At 62.0% G+C, this 18,471-nt stretch overlaps 1 protein-coding gene across 2 annotated transcripts; it reads right to left on the bottom strand.

Moving 5' to 3' along the window:
- Positions 1-5,716: 5,716 nt before the first annotated feature.
- CACNG6 (calcium voltage-gated channel auxiliary subunit gamma 6) lies at positions 5,717-17,585 on the bottom strand. 2 transcript variants are annotated; one of them, XM_044988616.1, is made up of 5 exons: positions 17,558-17,585; positions 17,004-17,301; positions 7,581-7,655; positions 7,164-7,301; positions 5,717-6,345 (listed from the first exon to the last, which is right to left on the bottom strand). In XM_044988616.1, exons 2-5 carry the CDS (start codon positions 17,287-17,289, stop codon positions 6,113-6,115), a joined length of 732 nt encoding a protein of 243 aa, XP_044844551.1. In that variant the 5' UTR covers positions 17,290-17,301; positions 17,558-17,585; the 3' UTR covers positions 5,717-6,112. The 2 variants fall into 2 exon arrangements, with proteins under 2 accessions (XP_044844551.1, XP_044844550.1); XM_044988615.1 differs by lacking the exon at positions 17,558-17,585 and having other exon boundaries at positions 17,004-17,362.
- Between the last annotated feature and the right edge of the window lie 886 nt (positions 17,586-18,471).

The raw sequence follows: 18,471 nt of genomic DNA, 5'->3' as shown, positions 1-18,471 counted from the left end.
TTTCTAACCCTTCAGTCGTCTGCATGCCTCTTCTCTGACCACTCGCCAATAGATCAACGTCCTTCTTGAATGGCGGGCACCAGAACGGGACACGGGATCCCGGCAGCAGTCGCCCTAGGGCCAGCTCCCGAGGGGAAATCACCTCTCTGCTCCTGCTTGAGATTTAGGCATCTCAGGATGACCTGGTGTCTAAGAGGCCCACCCCAGCTTGGCAGCCAGCTGGTTCTGGCCAGTGGGAGGACAAAGGGCTGAGGAGAGAAGACCCCGGTGACCTGTTTGCCCAGAATGAAGACGCAGGGCGGAGGAGGGGCTGTGGGGCAGGGCCGCCCAGAGGGGGGGGCAAGAGGGGCAATTTGCCCCAGGCCCCGCGTCCTGCAGGGGCCCCCACGAGTGTTTTCTGGGGCCCCCGCGGTTCCGGTTGAGCTCCCGCAGGCATGACTGCGGCAGGTCAAGCGGAGCCCGGGACGAGTGGACCTGCCGCAGGCATGACTGCGGAGGGGGCGCTCGTCCCGCGGCTCGGCTGGACCTCCCGCAGGCATGACTGCGGCAGGTCAAGCGGAGCCGCGGGACCACGGCACCCGCCACAGTCACTCGTCCCGGGCTCCGGTCGACCTGCCGCAGTCATGCCTGCGGGAGCTCAACCGGAGCCAAATGCCGCCCCCCAGGTCTTCGGCGCGCTGGGGTCTAGAGCCGCCCCTGAGCGGGGGCCCCCCGGCGCCGAAGACCCCGGGCCCCCGGAATTCTCTGGGCGGCCCTGCTGTGGGGAGGTGATATCGGCCGATCGGGTGGAAGCAGCTCGCTCTGGACTGGGGACAAAGAGCAGCTGGAGCCCACCTGGACTGGGACGGACCCAGCTGGCCAGTGCTGAGACTGGCCAGGCCCGAGGCCCCTGAGAACTGCCTGGGCTGGGTTCAGCCGTACAATAAACCCTCCTGTTTTCGCTGGCTGAGAGTCTGGAGGCTGGAGATCGGGGGTGTCGCTCCCTCTGGGGATGGTGGCCCCGGGGGGCCTGAGCGAGGGGACCCCCAGAGGGAGCCAGGGGGGCTGGAGGCTCAGAGATGCGGGCCCCAGGAGACAGCAGGGCCAGAAAGCCTAACCCCGGAGAGGGGGGCGCTGTCACACCAAAGGGGGTTTCCCACGGGCCCTACGGAGCCGAGAGAGCCCGGGACCTGGGAGTCCGTCACACACACACACACACACAGTGTGGGGGCAGTTCTGATCCCAGCCACCAGGGGGCAGCAGGACACACACACATACACACACACACAGAGTACATCGCCTCCCCCCAAGTAACCCCCTTGGCTCTGGTCTCAGCTGCAGTTCCCCTCCCCCACCCTGCGGACCCCCTGCAGGGCTGCCCCCTCAGTGTGACGGGGAGCCCCCCACCCCCCCCGGGCCAGCTCTGTGCCGACTGCACTTGGCTCGGCAGGTCACTGTGTGTTGTGGGCAGGATCCGCACGCTGATGCCCTGCAGGCCTCATTCCTGTTTGAAGGGGAATGGGGCACGGGGCCTGTCCCCTCTAGGGGGCACCGGCTCCCACCCGGCCCCAGGGCAGGGACTGGCTGGCTCAGGGGGGCAGGGAATGGGGCCCGGGGTCTGTCCCCCTAGGGGGCGCCGGCTCCCACCCGGCCCCAGGGTGATTAGATAGATAGATAGATAGATAGATAGATAGGGGGGGTGGCTGGGGATAGATAGATAGATAGATAGATAGATAGATAGATAGATAGATAGATAGATAGATAGATAGAAGGGGGGGGTTGGATAGATTCCCCCCCTCTCCCTTATACATGCGGATCAGGACGAGAGCAGATGACTCTTCTGTGTCCTTGACAGCCTCTATTCCTCCGTCCTTCCACTGCTGCATTCTCTCCTTCCCCCCTCCCCCCCCTGCAGCACCTTGCGCCTTTGGCAGAAACCTCCTGAGCTCAGCAAAATGGAAATGAGCTGCCAACCCCTGCGCTAATAGCCAGCCATGGGATGGCTCTGTGTGTGTCTGTGTGTGTGGTGTGGGGGTGAGGGTGTTTATGGCTGTATTGTGGGTATGTGTGATGTTTGTGTAGATCTGTGGGTGTTGGACTGTGGGTGTGGGGTGTTTATGGTTGGATGGTGGCCTTCAGGTGGGTGGGTGTATTTGTAAAATCCTATGTGAGCAGTGTATTTATGGCTGTGTTGTGTGGCTGTTGTGTGTTTGTGTAGATCATTGTGTGTGGTATGTTTATGGCTCTGTTGTGTGTTTGCACAGACCTTTGTGTGCTAGTTTTTGAATGCAGTGTGGGGTGTGTTTAGGGCTTTGTTGTGTATGGATGTGTCTCTATGTAAGGGGGTGGGTGGGTGTATTTGTATGAACCTGCGTGTATTGGTTTGTATTTGTGGTATGTGTATGGATGTGTTGTGATGTTTGGGTAGATCTGTGTGTAATGGATTGTGTGTGTGGTGGGGGGGTGTTTATGGCTATGTTGTGTGTTTGTGTAGCTGTGTGTGTGTAGATCTGTTGGGGGAGGGTACATATGGCTGTGTTGTGTATTTATGTAGATCAGGGGGGAGGGTGTACATAGCTGTGTGTGTGTAGATGTGTGCGGGGAGGGTGTATATGCCTCTGGTGTGTGTTTGTGTAGATGTGTGGGGAAGGTGTATATGGCTGTGGTGTGTAGATGTTTGTGTGGTGTGTAGATCTGTGGGGGGTGTATATGGCTGTGGGGTGTGTTTCTATAGGTGTGTGTGTAGAATTGTAGGGGGTTATGGCTGGGGGATGTGAGGGGAGGGTGTATATGACAGTGTTGTGTAGATGTTTGTGTGGTGTGCGGTTTGTAGATCTGGGGTGAGGGTTATATATGGCTGCGGTGTGTTTGTGTAGATGTGTGTGTAGGTATGGAGAGGGGGTTATGGCTGGTGTGTGTGATTGTACAGCCTGACACACTCTCGGTGTGTGCACCTGGGAAGTGGATTGTGGAGATCCCTGTGCAGGCAGGTGTGGGTGTATTTAATGGGACCTACACACAGACACACACACACACACACCCCTCCCTGCCCCCATGCCCTGGGTGTGGGGCGGGGCTGCAGGGGGTGCACGGGGCGAGGGGGGTGCCCAGCACAGGGAGGTTGCAGAGGGTGCCCAGTGGGGATGAGGGGTTTCCGGGGGGGCACACAGGGCTGGCGGGGGGTGGCGCAGGAATTGCAGGGGTGAGGGGGTGACATCAGCCTGCACAGAGCCAGCTACTCCTGTTCTCATTCTCATGCCAGGCCTTTGCGGAGCCCAGATGGGGGCACAATGGCCGGGAGGGGCCCCTCCCCCAGCCCTGCCATGCACCCCCGCCCTCAGAGAACCCAGGAGTTCTGGCTCCCAGCCCCCGCCCCCACACTTCTCAAACCACTACACCCAACTCCCTTCCCAGAGCCAGGGAGAGAACCCAGGAGTCCAGGCTCCCAGCCCCCACTGCTCTAACCCTCTGCCCCCCACCCCCTGGGAGTCAGGACTCCTGGGTTCCGTGCCCAGCGGGGGGCGGGGCAGGTCAGGGGGCCTGGCTGTGCGTTGTGCCCACGCCGGAGAATCTGGGGCTGCAGCCGAGCCCCCTGTTTACAGCACCGGGTGTAACTGGAGAACGGGACTGGCCCAGAATAACCCGGCCCGCGGCCCCGGGACCCAGGGACGCACTGTCCTCACCGCGCCTCACAGACCTGTCGCGCCCGCCGGTGCCAGCCTGCCCTACCGGTGGCCTCCTCACCCAACTCCCCTCCTTCCCCGTCCCCCCAACCTCCCCCTACTCACCCCTGGGGCTCCCAAACCTTCCCCCTCCCCCCACTCACCCCTGGGGCCCCCAAACCTTCCCCCTCCCCCAAACCTTCCCCCACTCACCTCTGGGGTGCCCAAACCTTCCCCCTCCCCCCAAACCTCACCCCTGGGGCCCCCAAACCTTCCCCCTCCCCCCAAACCTCCCTCCACTCACTCCTGAACCCCCAAACCTTCTCTAACTTCCCCCTCCCCCAAACCTCCCCCCAATTACCCCTGGAGCCCCGAACCTTCCCCCCACCCCCAAACCTCACCCCATTCACCCCTGGGGCCCCCAACCTTCCCTCTCCCCCCAAACCTCCCCCACTCACCCCCTTTGGCCCCGAACCTTCCCCCAATGCCCTGACCCCCCAAACCTTCCCCCAACTTCTCCCTCCCCAAAACCTTCCCCATCTCACTCCTGAGCCTCCCAAACTCACCCCAACCCCTGAACCTTTCCGCTTCCCCCCCCAAAAAATTTATCTCAGTTCCTTTTCATCAAACTTTCAGCTTCAGATTGAAACAATGTCCTGTCCAGATGGGAGCCAGCGCCCCCTAGAGGGGAGAGGCCCTGTGCCCCATTCCCCACCCCTGAGCTAGCCAGTCCCTGCCCTGGGGCAGGTCAGAGCTGGTGCCCCCTGGAGGAGAGGCCCTGTGCCCCATTCCCCGCCCCCCGAGCCAACCAGTCCCCGCCCTGCACCTCTCCCACCTTCCCTTCCCCACGAACCACCTCCTTTCGCGCTCACTTTCGTCCAAAGTGCCCTCAAACGTCAGACCCGCGACCGCGCCCGTCGGCCGGCTGCAGCGAAGCCACGACTCACCCAAATGCATCTGGCTGGTGTCTCCTGCAGCAACAGGAACCAGCCCAGGTCTAACGCCCAGGCTGGGGCCGAGCAGCCTGACTGACGGGGGGCTGGGGAGATGGCTCCTGTCTTGGGCAGAATGAAAAATATCAACTGTTGCCGGTCGCCACTTTGGGGGCAGCGCCAAAAATGCTGCCCAGCGCGGTGTGGGGCCATCGAGGGGGATCCATGCAGATCCCACGGGGCAGAGCACACACGGCCCAGTGGAGGGCTGAAACAGGCGTCTTTGTCAATTCCCCCCTTCCCACCTGGTGGAACTGAGGGACGTGATTTTCAGTCCAGAAAACAGTCGATGGTTCTTGGGCAACATTCGCACTAAGAGCCGGTTCTTAATTCCTAACGCGGCCTGAATTCTGAGCTCGGTTTACACAGGGTAAATCTGGACTCTGGATTGACACCCCGGGAAGCTAAAATCAGAATCTGGCCCTGCCCCCATTGCAGTCAGGGGTGACTCCGGATTGCTGCCAGGAGCTGAGATCAGAACCCAGCCCTGCCCCCACTGCAATTGGGAGTGACTCTGGATTGACACCAGGACCTGAGATCAGAACCCAGCCCTGCCCCCATTGCAGTCAGGGGTGACTCCAGATTGATGCCAGAAGCAGACTCCAGATTGATGCCAGGAGCTGAGACCAGAACCCGGCCCTGCCCCCATTGCAGTTTGGAGTGACACCAGATTGATGCCAGAAGCTGACTCTGGATTGACACCAGGAGCTGAGATCAGAACCCAGCCCTGCCCCCATTGCAATTGGGAGTGACTCTGGATTGACACCAGGACCTGAGATCAGAACCTAGCCCTGCCCCCATTGCAGTCAGGGGTGACTCCAGATTGACGCCAGAAGCTGACTCCAGATTGACGCCAGGAGCTGAGATCAGAACCTGGCCCTGCCCCCATTGCAGTTCGGAGTGACATCGGATTGACGCCAGAAGCTGACTCTGGATTGACACCAGGAGCTGAGATCAGAACCCAGCCCTGCCCCCATTGCAGTTTGGAGTGATGCCAGAAGCTGACTCTGGATTGACACCAGGAGCTGAGATCAGAACCCAGCCATGCCCCCATTGCAACTGGGGGTGACTCCAGGTTGACCCCAGGGGGCTGAGATCAGAACTCAGCCCTGCTCCCATTGCAATTGGGAGTGACTCTGGATTGACCCCGGGAGGGGAGGACTGAGATCAGAAAGACACCCCCTCCAGCTAAAAATAGCCATTTATAAAACCCAGGATTAAATACAGACCTGCTGAGGTTATTAATTTGATCCCTCCACCTCCCCCGCCCCCCCTCCTCGTTATCATGCCACCCTCTTTCTTAATATCCCATGTTCCGGCCCCTTCCCATGCCACAGTAAAATCCCCAGAGGTTCATTGGTAGGTGGGGGGGGGCTGATCTGAGGCAGGGTGCCCCCCCAGGTGGGGCGTAAAGAAATAGTTTCTCTGTGACCCCTCCACCCCCAGACTCTGGCCCAGGCCCCCCCCGGATCGTGTCCATCAGGCACTGCTGGTGGCGGTGCTCCGGACGCAGCATTGCCAGGGCTTCTTGGGCAGGCCCGGAAGGGAGAGGAGGATGAAGCAGCCACCGCCGAAGATCAGCACGGCACCGGCGGCCACGGCGCAGGCCACGGACCACGAGTACTCGTACTCCAGCGGCACGCTCTGGTCGCTGCCGATGAGCCACCGCACCGAATGGCGGAAAACCTCCAGGCTGATCAAAACCATGATCCCTGCCGGGAGAGAGGGAGAGTGGGAGTGGCGCTAGGGGGCCCTGGGCTGCGGGGAGCAGGGCTGGGGGCTCGGCAGGGGGCGCTGGGCTGCAGGGAGTGGGGTGGGGGCTCAGTAGGGGGCGCTGGGCTGCAGGGAGTGGGGTGGGGGCTCAGCAGGGGGCGCTGGGCTGCAGGGAGTGGGGTGGGGGCTTGGCAGAGGGCCCTGGGCAGCGGGGCGTGGGATGGGGGCTCAGTAGGGGGCATTGGGCTGCAGGGAGCGGGTGGGGGCTAGGCAGGGGGCGCTGGGCAGTGGGGAGTGGGGCGGGAGGCTTCCCAGGAGGCGCTGGGCTGCAGGGGCAGGGGCTAGGCAGGGGGTGCTAGGCAGTGGGGAGTGGGGCGGGAGGCTCCCCAGGAGGCACTGGGCTGCAGGGGCAGGGGGCTCGGCGTGGGGCACTGGGCTGCAGGGAACGGGGCAGGGGGCTCGGCGTGGGGCACTGGGCAGCGGGGAGCGGGGCAGGAGGCTCCCCAGGAGGCGCTGGGCTGCAGGGAATGGGGCAGGGGGCTCGGCGGGGGGCACTGGGTTGCGGGGAGCAGGGCAGGGGGCTCGGCGGGGGGCACTGGGTTGCGGGGAGCAGGGCAGGGGGCTCGGCGGGGGGCACTGGGCAGCGGGGAGCGGGGCAGGGGGCTCGGCGGGGGGCACTGGGTTGCGGGGAGCAGGGCAGGGGGCTCGGCGGGGGGCACTGGGTTGCGGGGAGCAGGGCAGGGGGCTCGGCGGGGGGCACTGGGCAGCGGGGAGCGGGGCAGGGGGCTCGGCAGGGGGCGGGGGAGATGGTACCTACCGGAGATCATGAAGAAGCAGGAGGCGGGTTTGAGCAGGAACTCCACCCCTTTGCTCAGCGCCATGGTGATGCACAGGGAGCCCATCACCATCAGGGTGATGCTCAGAAGAGAGATCACGGCCGCCGTGATGTTCAGCTCTGCGGGGGGGGGGAGACAGAGAGTTACCCCAGTCTGGGAGGAAAACCCCCACTGCCAGCCTCCAGCGCAGCCCAAGAAACCTTGGCTAGACGGGCCCATGGGTGTGATCTGGCGTAGGGAGGAGGTGGGATACCAGGAAGATGGGCCCATGGGTGTGATCTGGGGTAGGGAGGAGGCGGGATACCGGGCAGATGGGCCCATGGGTGTGATCTGGGGTAGGGAGGAGGCAGGATACAGGGGTAGATGGGCCCATCGGTGCAATCCAGGGGCATCCTAACCTTTTTTAGTCGTTCTCTGGAAAATGCGGGCGTTCTCCCCCGTGCTGAAGAATTTGAAGTAGGAGCAGTTGGCTTCTGGGAAGGGAGAAAGGAAGGTGGAGAAAGAGGAACGGTATAAACGGGCCGGGGTGGGCAGAGAAGGGGATGGGGAATCAGGAAGTGTGAACACTCCGAGCGGTCGGGGTGAGTTTGAGGAGAAGGGGTCAGGTGGGGTGAGTTAGTAACCCCCTGCTACCCCAGCCCTGGGGTCCCTGGGCCCCCAGGTCTCCAGTGCCCCTCAATCCTGCCCCTCAGCCCCCTGCTATCCCAGTCCTGGGCTCCCCCTACACGCACCCAATTCCCCCAAACCTTCCTGCAGGAACCTTCCACCTCAAACTCATCAGCCCCACCCAACCTGCCCCCTCACTCACCCCAGCCCCCGAGTCTTCCTCCCCCACCACCCCAGCTCACCCCCACTAGAAATGTAACTCAGGAATTTCACCCTCTGCAGCAGAGTGAGTGTACCGACGCATTCCCCAAAGGGCTGGGAATTGGGGGAAGGAGGGAGATTTATTAACACTCCCCAAATTTCGTCACAGATGGGAATTAGCCTGAGAGAGAGAGATGCAAGGGGGTGGGATGGAGGGGTGGAAGGGTACGGATGGGTGGGTGGAGGAGGTGAGTGGATGATACGACAAAGTGGGATTTTTTTGTAATATTTTATGATCCCTATCTGTGCATCATTCCCCCCTCCACCCGCCACCCCAGTGGAAGGGGAAGTGATGACGTTTTCTCTCAGGGCTGGCTAAGAGACACGGGTGGCTGCATGTTACCTCCCGGTGCGGGTGGAATGAAGATTCACCAAGGAACTTGCTGAAACCGACCCAGGACACCAACGGGGCCAGGCTGGAAGGATGGATGGATGGAGAAGTGTGTATGGGTTGGATGGATGGTGGATGTGTATGGGATGGATAGATAGATGGATGGATGGATGGAGAGGTGTGTATTGGTTGGTTGGATGGATGGATGGATGGATGGATGGAGGCGTGTGTCTGGGATGGATGGAGGGAGGATTGTGTGGGGATGGAGGATGTGTGGGGTTATAGGAGCAGATTTTTCATAGCCCAGTAACATGTTTAAACCACTGCCGGTGGCTGGAATTCCAGTTGTTATGCCAATTACTGAAAGCCTCTACAAGGAGGCGGTTTTGAACCCTTAGCACAGCTGACAGACCCCCATGTGAAGTGAGTGACCTCAAGGAGTAAACATGACCCTTTGCCCTCCTGGCTTGAGTTGTTTTTCCGAAGCACGTGGTTTTGCAAGACGGAAGTCTGGCAATAGTTAACTATTGCTATCCAGCTGGTTAACTGATGGAAAATTGCCCACTAGACAGGTTGGAAATCTCCACCCTTAATTTAGCGTCTGCTCAGCAGTTTTGTTAACGAGCAAGCTCTGTAATACTAACAAGATGGGTATAAAAAGGGGACGAAATCTGAGCTCTATGGACACTTGAATGCCTGGACACTTCTCAAGTTCCCCTGGAGACTGCCAGCAGGCCACTGGACGTCTACAGTTAGCCACTTGAGACCGTCTCAAGACCCTGGGTAAATATGAATCTGGGATTTTGGGGGGTGTTTTACTAACCTGTTGCGGATGTGTGTAAAGAGCCTGTGACGAAGTGGGACTGTTCGTACTGGGGGCTGGGAATGCTGGGTGCAGATCTTAAGTATCTAGCAAAGCAAAAGGCCAGTGCACCCGAATGCCTGACACTCTGTCTCCTAGCAACTGATGGCCTGGGCACCTCCCCTGCAAAGGTGCCAGGAGAAGGTGTTGGAGACAAAGGGGTCAGGTGACCTCCTGGCCCAGGAGAGAAGCTGAGCAGAGAGGAGGGGCCGGAGGGGGTTGGGGAGACTGGAGCTGGCTGGGGAAAGAGGGGAAGCAGGGACAGGGCTCTGATCCCCAATGGGGGCTGTGGGGCTCCTGGGGCCCCAAGATGGACCTAACAGGGGGGATCCTGTTATCTGTGCCTGCAAGACCTGTGTTGGACTGTGTTGCTGGCATCTAAATAAACCTTCTGCTTTACTGGCTGGCTGAGAGTCCTGGTGAATCACAGGGAGCCCGGGGGTGCAGGGCCCTGACTCCCCCACACTCCGTGACAACTGGTGGGAGCGGTGGGATATACTGCACCCCGTGGGCGGCGCTTCCTGCAGTAAGTGACTGGGGAGCACTAAAACAAAGGGGTGATTGCAGGGGTGATTAAGCCCTGGGAGAGTGTGACCAGAGAGAAGGACTTTGCAGTAACAGGGTCCCCCGGGGGATCGCAGCGAGCGGTCCCAGGGGTGGAGGAGTCTGCAGCTCGACCCTGGCAGAGAGGTGGTGACCTCAAGGACTGGCACACTAGGGGTTCCCCTAGAACCCGTGGGGAGCGGCGAGCACCCCGGCCTGTGAGCGGCCAGCAGGAAGATGTTGCCAAGCAGCGCAAGTGCGACCTGGTGGAGCTGTGCAAGCAGAGGGGGCTGCGCAGTGGGAAGCTCACCAAGGACCAGCTGATTGCCCAGCTGGAGGACGAAGATCGCGTGAATGAACCGATCCCTGTCTCTGAGGGAAGCAGCCTGGCAGAGGCAGCGCAGGCACCAGTGTCTGCCCCCGCTGGGAGTGGTCAGCCAGCCGCTGAGGGCTTCCCGAGACCTCCCACCCCTAGGCCTAAGGAGAGGGGGAGGAGGAGCCCAGCAACTACCGAGGGCACCGGGACCCCCCCGGCCAGCAGGGGATCGGCCCGGCAAAGCTCACCCCCCAGCAGGGGATCATCCCGGCGACGCTCAGCCTCTGTGGAGCGCAGGCAGCTGGACTGGGAGAGAGAGATAAAACTGAGAGAGCTGGAGGATCGTAAGGAACAGAGGGAACAAAAACGGAGAGAGCTGGAGGATCGTAAGGAACAGAGGGAACATGAGGAGAAACAGAGGGAACATGAGGAGAGACAGAGGAAACGTGAGGAGAGACAAAGCCAGCAGGAGCAGGAGGAGAAGGAGAAGCAGCGTAAACATGAGCTGGACCTGGCCCAGCTGAAAAGCAGGGAGGCCCCGGCTGCGGTGCGTGAGGGGGGGACCCAAGCCTACAAAGAGCTTTGATAAGAGCTTCCTGGCCCGGCGTAAGGAGGGGGAGGACATAGATACCTTCCTGACGGCCTTTGAGAATGCCTGCGAGCTGCACCGGGTTGACCCTGCAGACAGGATCCCGTTTCTCACCCCCTTACTGGACTCCACCGCCGTGGAGGTGTACAGCCGAATGAAAGGGGCGGAGGCAGGGGACTACAACCGGTTCAAAGAGGCCCTGCTCCGCGAGTTTGGGCTGACCCCGGACATGTACCGGAAAAGGTTCCGGAGTCAACATAAGACCCGGGAGGTCACATACCTACAACTGGTCAACCGGATGCAGGGATATGCCCGCAAGTGGACAGCTGGGGCCCAAACTAGAGAGGACCTGCTTGACCTATTCATACTGGAGCACCTGTATGCGCAGTGCCCACCCAACCTGCGGCTGTGGTTGATGGACCAGAAGCAGGAGAACCCGCAGCACGCAGGCCAGCTGGCCGACCAATACCTGGACAGTCGGGCAGGAGATGGCAGGGAGGAGTCTCGATGGAGCAGGTCTGCCTCAACGCAGAGAGAGAGTCACCATGGGACCTCCCAGCGGGGGGCCTATGGAGAGCCCCCATCAAAGGGAAACATCCGGCGTCAGGTCCAGCCGACCCACTCGAGGGGACATGGGCTGCTATCAATGTGGCCAACAAGGCCACATACGGGCCCAGTGCCCCAAGCTCAGGGACAGATTGAGCAGACCCAACCCGCAGAGGGTTGACTGGGTAGAGACCCAGTCGGATGAGGGGCAACATTCCCAGGAAAGGGGGACTGGCCGCGTTCCACCTGGGAAGGAGGGAGGAGGACCCCAGGTCTACTCCTCTGGGGGGCTGGATGCTCCGGACACAGGGTTTTTGGTTTACAGGGTGGGCACGGGGCTGCCCCTCCGGAGCGAGTGCCTTGTCCCTCTGGAGGTGGATGGGAGGAAGGTCACTGGGTACTGGGACACGGGCGCAGAGGTGACGCTGGCCCGGCCCGGGGTGGTGGCCCTAGATCGGATGGTGCCCAACACCTACCTGACCCTGAGGGGTGTGAGCGGGACCCCATTCAAGGTGCCTGTGGCGAGGGTGCACCTGAAGTGAGGGGACAAGGAGGGTCCCAAGGACGTGGGGGTGCACCCACATTTGCCCACGGAGGTGTTAATGGGGGGGGACCTCGAGGACTGGCCAAGCAACGGCCGGGGTGCCCTGGTCATGACCCGTAGTCAAAGTCGGCGCAGGGCCCTGCGCCCTGACAACGGGGAAGGTACTCGGCCCGAGGCGCAGGACCCTGACCTGGTGGGGAGGGAACGGTTCAGAGAGGCTGCGGCCTCAGACCCAGCCGGTGAGAGAGAGCAGGCCCCCATCCCTGCCCCAGCGGCTGAGTTCCAGGCCGAGGTGCAGAAGGACCGCTCCTTGCGGAGGATAAGGGACCTGGCTGACCTCGGTGGGGGACAGACCATGGGGGGGGGGTGTGGCCGGAAAAGGTTCCTGTGGGAGAAGGGGCTCCTGTATCGAGAATGGGCTCCCCCAGGGAAGATGGAGTCAGGGGGGATCAGGAGGCAGCTGGTGGTACCCCAGGAGTATCGCCACCAGCTGCTGTGCCAGGCCCATGACATCCCCCTCTCGGGGCACCAGGGAGCCTGGCACACCCAGCAGAGGCTGCTACGGAGCTTTTACTGGCCTGGGGTCTTTCCCCATGTCCGGCAGCACTGCTGCTCCTGTGACCTCTGCCAGAGGGGGAGGAAGGCCCGGGACAAGGGGAAAATGGCTGTAGGACCCTTGCCCAGCACAGAGGAGACTTTCCAGAGGGGGGACAGGGTCAAAAGGAGGGCTCTGAACCAAGAGAGCCCGAATCACAGCCCCCCAGCCTGGAACGCAGGGAGAAGCCCCCAGCCCAGCTTGAACCCCAGGGGTATTGGGGTGGGGAAAGGGCACGAGCTGCATAAGCCTTCCCACCGGCAAACTGCGAGCACCCTCGAGTCCCCCCGACCTAAAGCGGGGCAGGAAACTGGAATGGCCTGGGGTAACTCTCCTCCCATAACTGGGGGGGGCCTGGGGCCTCTGTGGCAATATAGGTGGGTTCGAACTTTCCCAGGTCACTGGCTGGAGTGACCCAGCTCAGTTCGGTCTCGAAGGGGGGAGAGGTGTGACGAAGTGGGACTGTTCGTACTGGGGGCTGGGAATGCTGGGTGCAGTTCTTAAGTATCTAGCAAAGCAAAAGGCCAGTGCACCCGAATGCCTGACACTCTGTCTCCTAGCAACTGATGGCCTGGGCACCTCCCCTGCAAAGGTGCCAGGAGAAGGTGTTGGAGACAAAGGGGTCAGGTGACCTCCTGGCCCGGGAAAGAAGCTGAGCAGAGAGGAGGGGCCGGAGGGGGTTGGGGAGACTGGAGCTGGCTGGGGAAAGAAGGGAAGCAGGGACAGGGCTCTGATCCCCAATGGGGGCTGTGGGGCTCCTGGGGCCCCAAGATGGACCTAACAGGGGGAATCCTGTTATCTGTGCCAGCAAGACCTGTGTTGGACTGTGTTGCTGTCGTCTAAATAAACCTTCTGCTTTACTGGCTGGCTGAGAGTCCTGGTGAATCGCAGGGAGCCCGGGGGTGCAGGGTCCTGACTCCCCCACACTCTGTTACAGAGCTTAAGACTAAGTACTATATAGCTTTAAGTGAGAGCACTCTATCGGTCAGAGGGCCGAGTCTGCCCTGATTTATTTCCTGACACCACCTCACACAGAATAAAGTTACCAGGAGCTTTGGGTTGAAAGAACCCCAGGTAACAGGATGGATGGATGGATGGATGGGTGTGGGGCGGGATAGATGGAGGGATGGAGGGGTTTGATGGGTGGGTGGGGGTGGATGGATGGACAGACGGGTGTGCATGGGGCTAGATGGAGTCTGTTTGGCAGGGGTCGGCAACCTTTCAGAAGTGCTGTGCCGAGTCTTCATTTATTCACTCTGATTTAAGGTTTCGCGTGCCAATAATACATATTAATGTTTTTAGAAGGTCTCTTTCTATAAGTCTATAATATAGAACTAAACTATTGTTGTATGGAAAGTAAATAAGGTTTTTAAAATGTTTAAGAAGCTTCATTTAAAATTAAATTAAAATGCAGAGCCCCCCGGACCGGTGGCCAGGACCCAGGCAGTGTGAGTGCCACTGAAAATCAGCTCGCGTGCCGCCTTCGGCACCTGTGCCATAGGTTGCCTACCCCTGCTGTATGGGATGAATGGATGTACAGGGATAGATGGAGGGGTGTGTGGGGATGGATGGAGGAGTGTGTGAGGATGGATGGAGGGAGGCAGGGAGGCAGGGAGGGGTGTGGGGTGGATGGAGGGAGGGAGGAGTGGGGGTGGATGGATGGGAGGGGGTGGGGTGGATGGGGGGTGGAGTGGATGGAGGGAGGGAGGGGTGTGAGGTGGATGGATGGAGGGGTGTGAGATGGAGGGAGGGAGGGGTGGAGTGGATGGATGGATGGAGGGAGGGATGGGGTGGATGGATGGGACGGGGTGGAGTGGATGGAGGGATGGAGGGAGGGCGGGGGTGGATGGCAGGGTGTGAGGTGGAGGGAGGGAGGGAGTTATGGGGGGTGGATGGATGGGACGAGGTGGAGTGGATGGATGGATGGAGGGAGGGATGGGGGTGGATGGATGGGAGGGGTGGAGTGGATCGAGGGAGGGAGGGAGGGATAGGCGGTATATGGATGGGACGGGGTGGAGTGGATGGATGGATGGAGGGAGGGATGGGGTGGATGGCAGGGTGTGAGGTGGAGGGAGGGAGGGAGGAATGGGGGGTGGATGGATGGAGGGAGGGATGGGGTGGATGGCAGGGGGTGAGGTGGATGGAGGGAGGGAGGGAGGAATGGGAGGTGGATGGATGGGACGAGGTGGAGTGGATGGATGGATGGAGGGAGGGATGGGGTGGATGGCAGGGGGTGAGGTGGATGGAGGGAGGGAGGGAGGGATGGGGGTGGATGGATGGGAGGGGTGGAGTGGATAGAGGGAGGGAGGGAGGGATAGGCGGTAGATGGATGGGACGGGGTGGAGTGGATGGAGGGAGGGAGGATCGATGGATGGGAGGGGTCGATGGAGGGAGGGAGGGATGGGGTGAATGGCAGGGGGTGAGGTGGAGGGAGGGAGGGAGGGAGGGAGGAATGGGGGGGGGAGGAATGGAGGGGTGTGAGGTGGATGCATGGGGGAGGGAGGGAGGAATGGGGGTGTAGATGGGAGGGATGTGGGGGAGGGAGGGAGGGAGGGATGTGGGGGGATGGATGGGAGGGGTGGAGTGGATAGAGGGAGGGAGGGAGGGATAGGCGGTAGATGGATGGGACGGGGTGGAGTGGATGGAGGGAGGGAGGATCGATGGATGGGAGGGGTCGATGGAGGGAGGGATGGGGTGAATGGCAGGGGGTGAGGTGGAGGGAGGGAGGGAGGGAGGAATGGGGGGTGGATGGATGGAGGGGTGTGAGGTGGATGCATGGGGGAGGGAGGGAGGAATGGGGGTGTAGATGGGAGGGATGTGGGGGAGGGAGGGAGGGATGTGGGGGGATGGATGGGAGGGCTGCTGGAGGGCTGCAGGAAATGGACCAGAGCAGCTATCTCACTTTAAACATGCCCCCTACCTGATCCCAGAAACACATCCACATGGAGACAACCCCCGGGGCACCTCCAGGGCTTGTGAAATGGGGCCCGGGGCCTTTCCCCTCCAGGGGGCACGAGCTCCCATCCGGCCCCAGGGCAGGGACTGGCTGGCTCAGGGGGGCAGGGAATGGGGCCCGGGGCCTGTCCCCTCTAGGGGGCGCTGGCTCCCATCCGGCCCCAGGGCAGGGACTGGCTGGCTCGGGGTGGGGGCAGGGAATGGGGCAGGGGCCTGTCCCCTCTAGGGGGCGCTGGCTCCCACCCGGCCCCAGGGCAGGGACTGGCTGGCTCGGGGTGGGGGCAGGGAATGGGGCCCGGGGCCTGTCCCCTCTAGGGGGCGCTGGCTCCCACCCGGCCCCAGGGCAGGGACTGGCTGGCTCAGAGGGGCAGGGAATGGGGCCTGGGGCCTTTCCCCCTTAGGCAATTGGCCGTCATTTCAGTGGATTCAGTGAGGCAGATGCCCAGCTGGATGAATGTTTCCTGGTTGGGATGGTAGCAGACCCCGGCGCAGAGCAGCTCCCCAGTGCTCTTGATCTCCAGTTTCACTCTTTCCAGCCAAGAGGTGCTTTAACTGGCCCCAGTCCCTTTTCAGACCACGCTCCACCCCTGCCCTCCCCCCAGACTGGAATTCGGCTCATGCCATCGGCTGCTGCTGTAGCGTCAGTAAGAAGCGCAGAGACAGAACCCAAAACGCTCCTGGAGACGCCCGAATACGTTCAACCGAAAGCCAGGGACAGAACCCAGGAGTCCTGGCTCCCAGCCCTGCTGCTCTAACCACTAGACACCACTCCCCTCCCAAAGCCAGGGACAGAACCCAGGAGTCCTGGCTCCCAGCCCCCCTGCACAGACCCAAGTGGGATCAGAACCCCGGTGGGTAGCGTGAGAGGGTGAAGGCATCTGGTTATTTATGAAACTCCAGCTGTGAAAAATTATCAGAGTCAAGGGGAGGTGGATGGGGGTGAAGGCTGAAGAGGGAGTGAGTGGGGGTGGGGGGAAGAAGATAGATAGATAGATAGATGGGGTGGGTGGGGATAGCTAAGTGTTTTTGGGGGTGGGTGACATGGATGGGGATAAGTAGATGTTTATTGGGGTGGGTGGAGAGAGGCAGTGAATGGAGGATGGAAAGGAAGGAAGGAAGGAAGGAGGGAGGAAGGAGGGAAGGAAGGAGGGAGGGAGAGGGAAGGAAGAAGGAGGGAGAGAAGGGAGGAAGGAGGGAGGGAGGGAAGGAGGAAGGAGGGAGGGAAGAAAAGAAGGAAGGAGGGAGCGAGGGAAGGAAGGAAGGGAGGAAGGGAGGGAGAAGGAAGGAAGGAGGGGAAGAGAAGGGAGGAAGGAGGGGGAGGGGAGGGAGGAAGGAGGGAGGGAAGGACAGAAGGAAGGAGGGAGGGAGGGAAGGAAGGAAGGGAGGGAGGGAGGAAGGGAGGGAAGGAAGGAAGAAGGGGGAGATGAGGGAGGAAGGAGGGGGGATGGAAGGAGGGAGGAAGGAGGGAGGGAAGGACAGAAGGAAGGAGGGAGCAAGGGAAGGAAGGAAGGGAGGGAGGAAGAAGGAAGGAAAGGAGGGAGGGAGGAAGGAGGGGGAGGGGAGGGAGGGAGGATGGAGGGGGAGAGAAGGGAAGGAAGGAAGGGAGGGAGGGAAGGAAGGAAGGGAGAAAAGTGCGAAGGAAGAGGAGGGGGGACGAGCCAGGCTCTCCTCACCTCCGGGCAGCTCGGCCGGGCCGCAGGTCGCCCTCTCCACCTCCACGTCCTCCAGCCAGAGCTTCTTGTAGCAGAGCTTCCAGAGGCCGAAGTGGGCGGCCTCGCACATGGCGCTGTGGTTCTGCTTGTAGGTGTTGAGCTCCACCCAGAACTCGGTGCCCACGGCCAGCACGGTCAGCGTCACCCCCACGATGGCCACGAAAAAGGCCAGCTTGATCTTGCCCTCCTGGGCGTCGGTGAGGGCCGGGCGCCGCTTGCCGCCTGCCCGGCCCCGCAAGCCAGCCATGCGCTCCTGCTCCTGGAGGAAAAAATTAGGCCACATCATCCTTCCTGGGTTTTACCTGTCTGATAACCCTAACCGTAACCCCTACCCCTGCCCCTGCCCGGTCCCCCTGCGCTTCTCCCAGCCGCCTCCCTCGCGCCGACGCTCGGCGCCGCCAACCCTCAGGCGATTCGGGCCGGACGCCTGCTGCCGAGCTGACCCCCCGGCTGGCTGAGCGAGAGGCCGCCTGGTCGCTCGCACGCGCGGCCCCGGCTGTAAATACGCCCCGCACCTGCTAGGAGCCATCACCCGTCTCCAGGGCGATGGAAGCTATTTTTAAGGCCTTGGGTGCGTGTGTTTTAAAGAGGCACATGCAGCGCTGGGAGCTGCCCACGGGCCGCCCACCCACAGCCAGCCCTCCTGCCCCCTGCCCCACAGAGCCCCCTGGGAGCTCCCCTCCCCACAGCCAGCCCTCCTGCCCCCTGCCCCACAGAGCCCCCTGGGAGCTCCCCTCCCCACAGCCAGCCCTCCTGCCCCCTGCCCCACAGAGCCCCCTGGGAGCTCCCCTCCCCACAGCCAGCCCTCCTGCCCCCTGCCCCACAGAGCCCCCTGGGAGCTCCCCTCCCCACAGCCAGCCCTCCTGCCCCCTGCCCCACAGAGCCCCCTGGGAGCTCCCCTCCCCACAGCCAGCCCTCCTGCCCCCTGCCCCACAGATCCCCCTGGGAGCTCCCCTCCCCACAGCCAGCCCTCCTGCCCCCTGCCCCACAGAGCCCCCTGGGAGCTCCCCTCCCCACAGCCAGCCCTCCTGCCCCCTGCCCCACAGACCTCCTGGTAGCCCCCCTCACAGCCAGCCCTCCTGCCCCCTGCCCCACAGAGCCCCCTGGGAGCTCCCCTCCACACAGCCAGCCCTCCTGCCCCCTGCCCCACATAGCCCCCTGGAGCTCCCCTCCCCACAGCCAGCCCTCCTGCCCCCTGCCCCACAGAGCCCCCTGGGAGCTCCCCTCCCCACAGCCAGCCCTCCTGCCCCCTGCCCCACAGAGCCCCTGGGAGCCCCCCTCACAGCCAGCCCTCCTGCCCCCTGCCCCACAGAGCCCCCTGGGAGCTCCCCTCCCCACAGCCAGCCCTCCTGCCCCCTGCCCCACAGAGCCCCCTGGAGCTCCCCTCCCCACAGCCAGCCCTCCTGCCCCCTGCCCCACAGAGCCCCCT

Source organism: Mauremys mutica, chromosome 15 (genome assembly GCF_020497125.1).
Source record: "Mauremys mutica isolate MM-2020 ecotype Southern chromosome 15, ASM2049712v1, whole genome shotgun sequence".
NCBI lineage: Eukaryota > Metazoa > Chordata > Testudines > Geoemydidae > Mauremys > Mauremys mutica.
The sequence above is the reverse complement of the archived record's forward strand: the minus strand, read 5'-3'. Positions and strand labels throughout refer to the sequence as shown.